Source organism: Salminus brasiliensis, chromosome 22 (assembly GCF_030463535.1).
Source record: "Salminus brasiliensis chromosome 22, fSalBra1.hap2, whole genome shotgun sequence".
Taxonomy (NCBI): domain Eukaryota; kingdom Metazoa; phylum Chordata; class Actinopteri; order Characiformes; family Bryconidae; genus Salminus; species Salminus brasiliensis.
Window position 1 is genome coordinate 10,523,174 of NC_132899.1, and position 10,770 is coordinate 10,533,943.

Sequence of the window (10,770 nt, forward strand, 5' to 3'; positions counted from 1 at the left end):
TTCATTGGTATCCGGCGTAGATCATGCCTGGGAATGTTGGTGGATCAGCTGCAGTGAAGAGTTACAGTCAGAAGAAGCATTTCAAGGTCTGACGGTGTCCCACATATTAGATCCTGATCTCAGGTCTCCTTTCTCCCGACCCTTCTTTGTCAGTGTCTTCCATCGTATAACGCTCACCCTGCAGTTCACCAGCTCCCTTCTTTTCATTCCCTCTGGACTCTGCCCTTTCCCTTTCTTTCTTGTCCTCCTCTTGCTCAGTGACTTATTAGCATTGTGCTCAACATAGCCTTGCCTACCCCCACCCCCATTTAAAGTATTTGGATGACTTTTGGTTTGTCTCACAGCAACAGGCCGAGGAGCCCTCATTAGCATGCTGTAAAATCTCTCCCTGGTGAATAGGCAGTTAAAGTTGCCCAGCCAGGTTCAACCCTTCACCTCCAGCTCTGTGCTGAAGATGTCAAAACACTAGAAAAACGCTGAAGATTTCGGACATATTTGGAGTCGCACCTTTAGTTGGCTCTTGAATAGCACGACGTCGGCTCTTCTGTTGTGAAAGGGCAGCATAATCAGCTCTTTAGTTTGAAGATGGCAGTCCGTACGGCCTTCAGCAAGTGCTCTTGGGGGTAATCTCAGTGCTATTTGACTAAGAAGTGACTCCTTTGTCATTTTTACGTGAACTTTTCCAACACCAAAACACTTCAAGCACAAAGCATTTGAAATATAAAAGAAATGCTGGACAGGTGCAGTTCTTGTTGCTAAGCAACAGTTTAGCTGCAGTAAAAGGTGTTGTAATGCAGTAATAGTCGTTCCTCTATGTATGGTTTAGACATTTACACAACCACGGATACACTCTATGGACAGAAGTATTGGGACACCTGCTCATTCATTGTTTTTGGATAGTAACTGCCTCTACTGTCTATTGAAGAAAGGCTTTCTACAAGACTTTGGAGCATCACTGTGAGGATTTGGCAAGGATGTTGGATGTTCACCATCACACCTCATCCCCAACTCCCCAGCTCATCCCAAAAGTATTGGATGGTGCACTAACCATGATTCCAGAGAATGCAGCTCCACTGTTCCACAGTTCAATGCTGGGGGCTTTATACTCCTCTAGACACAATACCAATAGGTTCATGTTTATCTGCTTCAGAGAGTCCTATTCTACTGGCATCATGTTTCTACAGGGACTAGACAAGCTGTTTGTTTGTGTGCATTTGCACTTCGATGTCAGCAATTAGTGCAATTTCAAGTAGCTGAATACATACACTAGAAGGGGTGTCCACAAACATTTGGACATGTTGAGTATGTAGTGCCCAACACTCATCGAGAGCTATTACTGGCCCTTGGAGAACATCTACTGCATGTAGCGAGAAATGGAAGCTAATTTCATTTAACTGACCTTCTGAAAGAATTCATTCTGAACTTTTGTTTGCATCAGCTGGAGTCCAGAAGGCCGCGAGGCTCAACGCCTCTAACACTCAATTATAAATGCTGTTCCTCCAGGAAAACATAGTGTGGAAAAAAGCTTGACAGTGTTTCGTGGTAATGCACTCCATGAGACTGCGGCTGCTAAGAAATAGCAGGAGAAATCTTCAGGAGCATTTTGACCAACTCTGCTCTTCCCAGCTCTGAAGCTGATAAAAGAGAATTCATTAATCTGCAATGTCCTCAGGAAAACTCGCTTGATTAGCCTTGTTTTTGTTGGTTGCACCCATTATACCACGAGAGACTTCACACATGTCCAAGGCTCTCATTAGTTTGAATTTGGGTAACATGCATTTAGGAGAAACGGAGAAAACATCAGCGAATGCAGAAGCAGAGAAACAAATCTCCATGGTGATGAGGCACAATTAAACAGCCTCCTCCTCCTCCTCCTCTTTGCGCTATTCTTCTTCAGCCAAAGAGGACAGAGTCAATAGTAGTGACGCACTGGTACGCAAACACTGCGAAGCATACTACAGAAGGACAAAGGGCCTTTTTTCCAAACCTCGGGTTGTTATCTCAGGCAGTTCTATTGTTGTTTTCATACCATTACAGAAAACTGTTCATCTGTCAACAGCTGTTAACTGATTAAGCCTCCATCCTTGTTCATATACAGTATTTTCATTCAGCTCAGCTAAACTATATGGACAAAAGTATTGGGACACTCGCTCTTTCATTGTTTCTCACAAAATCAAGAGTTTTTCCTGCTTTTGTTGGAGTACTTGTCTCTACTGGACATGGAAGGCTTTCTACTAAACCTAGTGCATTGCTGTGAGGATTTGATTGCAGTCTGTCACAAAAGCATTAGTAAAGTAAGTATAATGCATAATCACTGGCCCAACCCAATAGTACTTGGTTATCATTCCAGAGAGCATTTGCACTTCTGTGTCAACAATAGGTGCTTAAAGTTAAAGTAGCTGAATGCGTTCATTGGAACGAGTGTCCACAAACATTTGGACATACAGTCATGTGTAAAAGTTAGGAAATGAAAACCTTGAAACAATATTTAATATAACACATTTGACATTTGATATTAAACAACTAAACATTTTAGCATTTGATATTCATTTTAATAATGCTGAGAGATGATGATAATGTAACTAAACATATAAAACTGAATAAATGCCTTTTAGAAATTGTAAAATGTAATTCATGAATATTCTATTTTCTGTGAGGAAAAAAAAAGTTCAGATACCCTGACATTTATTATTGCTTCAAATACCTACATTTAGAACCAGGTGCAGATTATTAGAACATGGTTAGAGAGCATTTTGGAGGAGCCTGTCCTTTGTAAACCTCAGACATTTAGTTTGGTCTCATCCTGATTGTGGAAGAGGTTGAAGAGAGTGGGTTCACCATGGAGAGAGACAAAGCTCTTCAGAAAAACGGCTGTAGATGCAGATGAGTTTGGGAAGGGATTTAAAAGTATCTCAGAACCACCTGTGAACCTGCAACAGGGTAATGGCCACCTAAGGCTCATTGATGCGATCCATGGAGGCCCCACCTCATAACCTTTAGTGGTCTTGTGTAGTATCTGACCATCTTTTGAATGGTCATATACTAACCACTGCGAACCAGAAAAAAATTAACTCACAAGACCTTCAAGTAGTTATGGAGATGTTCTGACCCAGGTATATAGACATCCCAATTTGAACCTTGTGAAAGTGGCTCAGATTCTTATGTTTGACCATTTTTCCTGCTTTTAACACATCAGCTCCTGACTGCTGAAGAACTGACTGCTCACTTTCTGCCTAATATATCCACCCCTTGACAGATGCCACTGTAGATGAAGATAATCAATGTTTTTCACTTTACATGTCAGTGGTGCTAATGTTATGGTTGATCGATGTGTGTTCAATGTTTAAAACCAAAATCTTAATCTCATCTATCATAAACAGCAAAAAAAGTCTCAGCAGACACGAGCCCAAGGTGGGTTTCTTATTTCATCATAGCCGTGCTGCTATTTCATGAGAACACCCGACCTCAAGTGTACTATAGCTTTTATCCAACATTTCATAAAAAAATAATAAGTACGAAATAAATAAATTAAATTCAAAGTCTCAGGCATCAGGCAGTGTATTCATATGCATTTCATGTAAAAGCTTTTCTTGAGGTCTAACTTCTAGAGACATTAAATTCTGATGAAGAAGTAATTAAATTCTGACGCCCCTGGATGCTTTTTCTGGAACACCACATTGGCATGGTAAAATGGTGTAAATTGAGTGACATGACAACAATAATATGATATGCAAAACAGGTCAAGTCTGTTCCTAGAAGAAAATTTGAACTACCTAGAAGTGGTGTTAGGTTTTTTTGGTTCCTTGTCATACAAAGATTCTTCTGCGACATAGTTCGTTCTCAAATGACGTGAACTGAAAAAAGAAACATTACTGAATGTTAACCCCTTAAACGCTAGGGTAATTATTCACTAATTAATCTTAGTGCAGAAATTATTTTAAATTATTTGGCCACCACTAAGTTTACCATCTTATCTTGTGGAGTCCCACAAGGTCTATTTTAGGGCCTTTAAAATTGATCTTTTTTATGACCGTAGTGTAGTTATGAAAGTGAAGAACTGAAGTGTGTGCTTACACACAGTCTTTTAGACATACCTTATATGCCATCACAGATATTTCTTTTTTAGGTTCACATAGATATATCTTTCATGGAGCTTCTGCACTGGCGATCTACCACTGAGGTAGGAATTACCTGTCTGCTATTTGAAGACTATCTCTACATGGTTCCCAAAAGCTCACAGTGCAATGATATCTGGTATAAACTACAGAGAAAAAGTGTGTAAAGTGATACTCACTCTACCGTATATTGATTGTTCTGTGACACTTTCAGAAAATGCAGCTGAAATTGGTGTGTGCTTCTGACCTGCATTCTAAGTCTCGGGTAAAAGCTCTAAATTACTGCAAAAGATGAAGCTCATGCATGACGCATTTGCAGTAATTCTACCCATTCTTATCATATGGACTACCTCATCAAATGCATTTCATGGCTACTTTTCTTCTAGGAGACAAGCTTTTAGTGTTGTTCTTGTTTTCCCATTTGTAGGCCATTAGTTAAATGATATTTTTTCTCAAATAGAATACATCTTGCAGTTCAGCAAATGTTCAACATGTATATGTAGCTTATTACTGCCATGTTTTCAGCATCTGAACAACAAGTAAGCAGGATGACCTTATCCTTGGACATAAACTATATGTCCAAAAATATCCAGACACCCTTCTAGTTAGTGAATTTCCCTATTTCTGACACAGACATCCAGTTGTGCACACACCATTTATATAATGTCAGCAGAAAAGCCCTGGCAATAGCATTGGACACTCTAGAGCAGCTGCAAGTGAGCCTAAGGTCACCGTGCCCAATACCAAGCGCCACCTAGAGGGATATAAAACCCTCCAGCACTGAGCTGTGGAGCAGTGGGACTTATCTGCAGTGCAGGAGCTCTGTTCAGCACATTTTTGATGAGCTAGAGTTTAGTTTGTGACCCAGAACTAATCATCCAACATCTGTATATGATGTATTATACAACAGTTAGTTTCAGTCATGCCAGCTAATTGTTTGAGAAGCGTTCCAACCGTAGTTTTCACAAACACTGTATCACTCCGCCGAGATCAATACAAAATAAGCCAAGTTCAGATTGCCGTACTTGGTAGTACTGAATAAAAAGTTTGACTCATGATTATAAACTCCTGAGGACGGAAGGACACTGTGCAGCCATTTTGCAATTGGAACAGCAGGGTGGTGCGTAAGGCATTCTGGGAAATTTGGTTGTGCCAAGTCCACGCAAGTCACGTCCTGATGCATCCGGGTCTTCAGACTGTACTTGGCTGGATGTGAACTTTTGAATGGAGCAGTACTTAGTCTGCAACTGATGACAGGCCCAGACAGCACTTTTTTTTTCATGTTCTCAGATAATTTTTTTTATTCCTTACTCATTTATTGTCCAAGCTTTTGTATAAAAGCATTAGAACAATAAAGGTTGTGTGTTGTTGTGAAGACACACTGCTCCTTGTCTTCTGTTGCTTTAATAACGCTGTTGTAATTGTACAGTACAACTAAATTATTCTCTTTGCATTTTCCAGCATAGAAAGCTAATCAGACCTGGGAATTCAGTCCACGCCTCTATAACCAATCACCCAGAGCTCAGAACACTGAGCCACCACTCCTCTACCTGACCTCAGTAGTACTCATGAGGCTAAATGCAGTCACATCCTCTCAGCAGCGTTGTACTGTAAAGCCTTCCTGTAACTCCCTGTTAATGCCATTGATTTTAAAGGAAACTTTGAATCATTTGGTGCCTCCGGCTTACTTGTGTTACTCATAACAGCTCACTGTCTTACAGTGTACCTGATACTATAATAAAGCAATAGAGCACGAGAGGGAGTGGGTTATCGTGGAGGGCTGTGATGAAGCAGACATGAGCTCAAGGCGGGTTTCGTATTTCATCATAGCCGTGCTGCTATTTCACGATAACACCCGACCTCAAGTGTACTAGTGTACAACAGTTCAGAAAAAAATACAGTACAAAATAAACAAATTAAGCCATAAAAGAACCGTTTAATATTTTTTAATGTTAGCGTTTCATTCCTAAACAAGCAGCTTGTTTCTCTGTCACACAAACGAACTCCACTCACTCACAGTACAGCCTTCAGTTCCTTCTCCAGCTCCTCATCACACAGACCAACTAATTAAACTAACTACGTATTCCACTCACATTTGTTTCTTGTGCGTTTGTCGTTTGTTGTTCTTGTCTTTATCCTTTTACCCGGCCCAGTTAGAGCGCTTCTCAACCAGTCACCTCCAGGCAGGAACTAACTGTTGTATAATTGTATTAATTGGCACCTAATGTTAAGTTATGTAGGAGTTCAGCAGGAGTGAGTTTTGCATGTGATTTACATGCATTTCTCTAATTCATTTTAGACTATCAGCTCTTTGCCATTTGCCATGCATATCCATCTCCATTTAAACTAAGAGCGTAACATGTGTAGTAGTTTCTTTTGCTCAGGGCATTTAGCAGTACATTACGTCTTGGTTTAACGGTGTTCAGCGGAGTGATACGGTGTTAAAAAGAACTGTGGGATAACAGCCTGGTTAGAATGCTTGTTTTAGACCAACTCCAAGTAAGTAGGTACACCTTCTGCTTTCCACATTATTCATTATTATTTCTGAATACGTCTGGCATTTTCCAGCAGTAATCGAACACTGATGCTAGCTAGCTTTGTTATGTTTTATGAAACTTTATGAAATCTTAGGGACAAAGTAGGAGGCGAGTGCCTTGTTGTTTTGCCTCATCTCTCGTTTTCTATCAGCGAGTTGTTTCTTTTATTTTATCTTTAGTTAGTTGTGCTTTGTTTATTATTATTACCAAGTTACCCTTGAATGTAAATTTTCTTTTACTGAATAACATAAGATGCTGGATCATACAATTATATGATGAGGAGTATTAGGTCTGGCAGAGGCCCACTCTCATATTCCGCTTTGGCCTGACCCTAGACTGGGTCGTAACACGTTGAACAGTCTTAAATAAACAATAAATCAATCAATAATAAAAAAATAAAAAACTTAGAATGAGTTTTAACAGTTTCTACCCCACAGGAAGAAACACAAAGCTAAAATCACTTCACACAGTGTGAGTGTGAGCTACACTATATGTCAAAATGTTTGTGGACACCCCTTCTAATAAATGCATTCAGCTACTTTAGGTTGCACCCATTGCTGACACAGATGTGCCAAATGCACACACACACAGCTTGTCTAGTCCCTGTAGAGAAGTACTGCTAATAGAATAGATCTCTCTGTATCAGATAAACATGAATGTATTGGCACCATGCCTGATGCCAGGTGTGGGCTAGAGGGGTATAAAGTGCCCAGCATTTAGATGGGAACAGTGGAGCTGTGTTTGCTGGAATGATGGATGGTGCTCCATCCAATACTTCTAGGATGAGTTGAGAAGTTGGGGATGAGGTGGGGTGGTGATCATCTAACACTCTGAAGTTGCTAACGGTATTATTGCTGCAATCAAATCCTCACAGCAATGCTCTAAGCTCTAGTAAAAAAGCCTTCCCTGGACAGTAGAGACAGTTACGCTCAACCTTACGGATCAACCTTCCATACCCTTGATTTAAAAAAGAAACAATTATTAAGCAGCTGTAACAACACTAATGTCCATATGGAGTATTTCAGGATTGATATATTTACAGGAATGGACCGGAACACCTCCCCCCCCATCCGTACAAACATGCCGGCTCTCCTGAATACTGAACTAAACAAACAGACATGTATAATATGGTCATTGTTTTCTAAGTAAAAAATCTCAAACTGAGCTGCCTTCTGTTCAGAAGTCATCTTTTAGAAACACAGGAATCCCAGGTGTTTTCACACAAGCTTTGAGTAGCTCATTTATTGAATATAATAGAATAGAAAAAAAGTATCTGCTGTTTCAACATGGGCGAGGCATTACTTAAAGTCCACTGGTTATCCTTGTCAGCCAAATGCAAAGTTCAAGAGTCTCTTTCAAACCATGTCTACTAGTTTGAAATGGTTCTCCTGCCTCGTGGGAACGATGTTGATGAAGGATTTGTAGAGAATAGCTCCTCTCGGGAGCTTTGGGATTACATTCTTGGCTTCAGGACTGCGAGGGCGAGGAACGTACACCTCCTTGGTGAACTTGACAGTGCCGTCCTCCAGGGCATACAGTGTATTGTTTGTTCCAATGCCAACCTGTGAGGGAAAAAAACAACAACACAGGCCCAGCAATTGAGGGTCAGTTTCTATGGTAACTTAAGTTCACTCTTCAGGGCTCCTCATACAAAATAGTGCCACTGTTATAAAGAAGTGCACTGTTTATCAGCATTGGACAATATAACAATAAAAATGTGTTTTCACAAACTCTGTCATAGGAAATGTAATTAAATGATTTATTTAGTTAGTATTTACATGGGCTCCTGGATGCCAGCGCGTTGCCCGCTGTGTTGCGAGGATATTGCCAGCATGAACGAAATCTCCTTAAAACAGAAGCAAACAAACAAGAGAAGACACCGTAAGACGCTTGGAAAATTAGGAAAGACCTAGCTTAAACCTGATAGACACAGAACATTATGTATGCCCACATTTCACTGCTCATAGTGTCTTACAGCAAAGAACTATAAAATAGTCCAGGATTAGTTCTTGGTATGGGGATCCTGGAATTATGCAAATGTCAATAAACAGTAAACATTACCTTCTTGTTTCTTACATCCGTATCTGCGGCCTGGACTTTTGCCTCCTACATTTTTACTGCTCCCACCGGTCTTCTTAGAGGCAAGTCTTGTGGGCACTACAACTGCTGGCATTGGACATGATGTGAGAATACCTGTAGAGAAAACATTCACATCCATTTTTGTCGTGTTGCCTTTGTTCAACACCTCAATGGATTTGAAATGAAGCATCATAATATGATTATGTCCAGATTCTCAGATTTAATTAAATAGGGTTTAAAGATTACACTGTCAGTCGTACATGTCCATACCATAACAGTGCCTCCACCATGTTTAACAGAGGATGAGGTACACTTTAAAACTTTAGCTCACTGACCTTTTTTTAAGATTGTACTAAATTCCTAAAGTTTCTGTTTGCTATGACACTTTGTGTTTTCTCTGTGTAATGATTGCCTAATGCATTATATCAACACATTAAGCTGGGACACATTTTAAGATAACCAGTAACAGCTGCCAATGCAAATCCAACACTCAGACTCAACTATAGACCCTATAGCTCCTTAAAAGATCCCAATGTCCAAATGTTTGTGGACACCCTTTCTAATGAATGCTTTTAGCTAATTTAAGTTGCATCCATTGCTGACACAGATGTGCAAATGCACACACAGCTAGTCTAGCCCCGGTAGAGAAGTACTGCCATTAGAATAAGTCTCTACTTCAAGTTGCATGGGGGAAAACATTTTTAAGACCCTTGATCTTGAAAAAAAGAATGAATGCATGAGCAGGTGTCCCAATAATGTTGGTCATACATTGCAGGTTCACTACTGTAACTCTATGTTTCTCCTTATCCCGACTTGGGGACGTCCTGTCCTGTCCTTTACATGTCAAACTACTCACTGTCTGGTTTTAATATCAGTAGAGAAGCTAGAAAAGGTGAGTTGAGGCAAGGATGAGTTGCAGCTCCTCAGAGCAGGGGGTCACCAGAACTGGAGCTGAATGCACTTTAGATTAGCTCAGCTCCAGACGAATGCACTGAACTCTAGTTCCTCAGTAAAATGAGTCGAGCTCTTCATCAGTGGAGGAAGAAGAGGTGGAGGGTCACGCTGCAGCATCACTAATCCTACCGTGAGAGCTCAGTATGAGCGCATGCCTACCCGAGACAGGAAGGACACGGAGTCTATCGCACAACAGACGGTTTCCCTACAATACCTGCTTGTCTACGAGCTGCACACATGTTTCTCATCGCGACAGAGCGCAAAACAACAAGCCTAATAACCAATAACTTACCAGCTCTCGGTCGTAATAACAAGGACACGAGCGCAGCCATGTTGGAACACATGAAGTGGATGACGCGCTCCCCCGGATCCCGCGAGATTTTAATAGACCACGCCCACGCCGAGATGTAGCAATTGTTTATTATTATTAATATTATTTATTTTTCGGCGTAGATTAAAATATGTATTTATATTATTATATTCGTTACTATTATTGTTATTGTTGTATTATTATTTATGGAAATATAATAATATAAATACATATATTATGTCTGGAAATATTAAAAGTAAGTATTTTAGAAACTCACAAGTTTTCCAGTAATAAATAATAAGTGTTTTAATAAGTATCTTTTACAAGTGATGGTACCAATGATACATAATATACATTTTAATAATAATAATAATAATAATAATAATAACAATGATTATTATTATTATTATTATTATTATTATTATTATTATTGTTATTATTGTTATTATTATTATTATTGTTATTATTATTATTGTTATATATATATATATATATATATATATATATATATATATATATATATATATATATATATATATATAACTGGACCCTCACTCACTACAATACACAACCATGGCTCACGGAAAACACACTATGGACAATAATGAAAATATTTCTTTTTAACTCACACATACACTCACATACAGATAAATATGTACATATGTATATGTATGTATATGTATATATGTATGTATATATGTATATATATATATATACACACACACACAGACACGCACTATTTCATCTCTGTATATATATTTGTATATTTGTATTT

The 10,770-nt window shown here is 39.3% G+C and overlaps 1 protein-coding gene across 1 annotated transcript; it reads right to left on the minus strand.

The window, feature by feature from the left end:
- Window positions 1-7,864: 7,864 nt before the first annotated feature.
- On the minus strand, window positions 7,865-10,046 carry mrpl27 (mitochondrial ribosomal protein L27). Its single transcript, XM_072667595.1, has 4 exons — window positions 9,978-10,046; window positions 8,714-8,845; window positions 8,431-8,498; window positions 7,865-8,214 (listed from the first exon to the last, which is right to left on the minus strand). The coding sequence occupies exons 1-4, from the start codon at window positions 10,027-10,029 to the stop codon at window positions 8,008-8,010; spliced, it is 459 nt and encodes a 152-aa protein (XP_072523696.1). The 5' UTR covers window positions 10,030-10,046; the 3' UTR covers window positions 7,865-8,007.
- Between the last annotated feature and the right edge of the window lie 724 nt (window positions 10,047-10,770).

What these genes read in the sequence shown, in the direction of transcription:
- mrpl27 (XM_072667595.1), bottom strand. Translation starts at nt 10,029, where the DNA reads ATGTGTTCCAACATGGCTGCGCTCGTGTCCTTGTTATTACGACCGAGA. An exon ending in CGGATGTAAGAAACAAGAAG is followed by an intron (nt 8,499 to 8,713) that starts GTAATGTTTACT and finishes TTCTGTTTTAAG; the next exon opens with GAGATTTCGTTCATGCTGGC. An exon ending in GCTGGCATCCAGGAGCCCAT is followed by an intron (nt 8,215 to 8,430) that starts GTAAATACTAAC and finishes TTTCCCTCACAG; the next exon opens with GTTGGCATTGGAACAAACAA.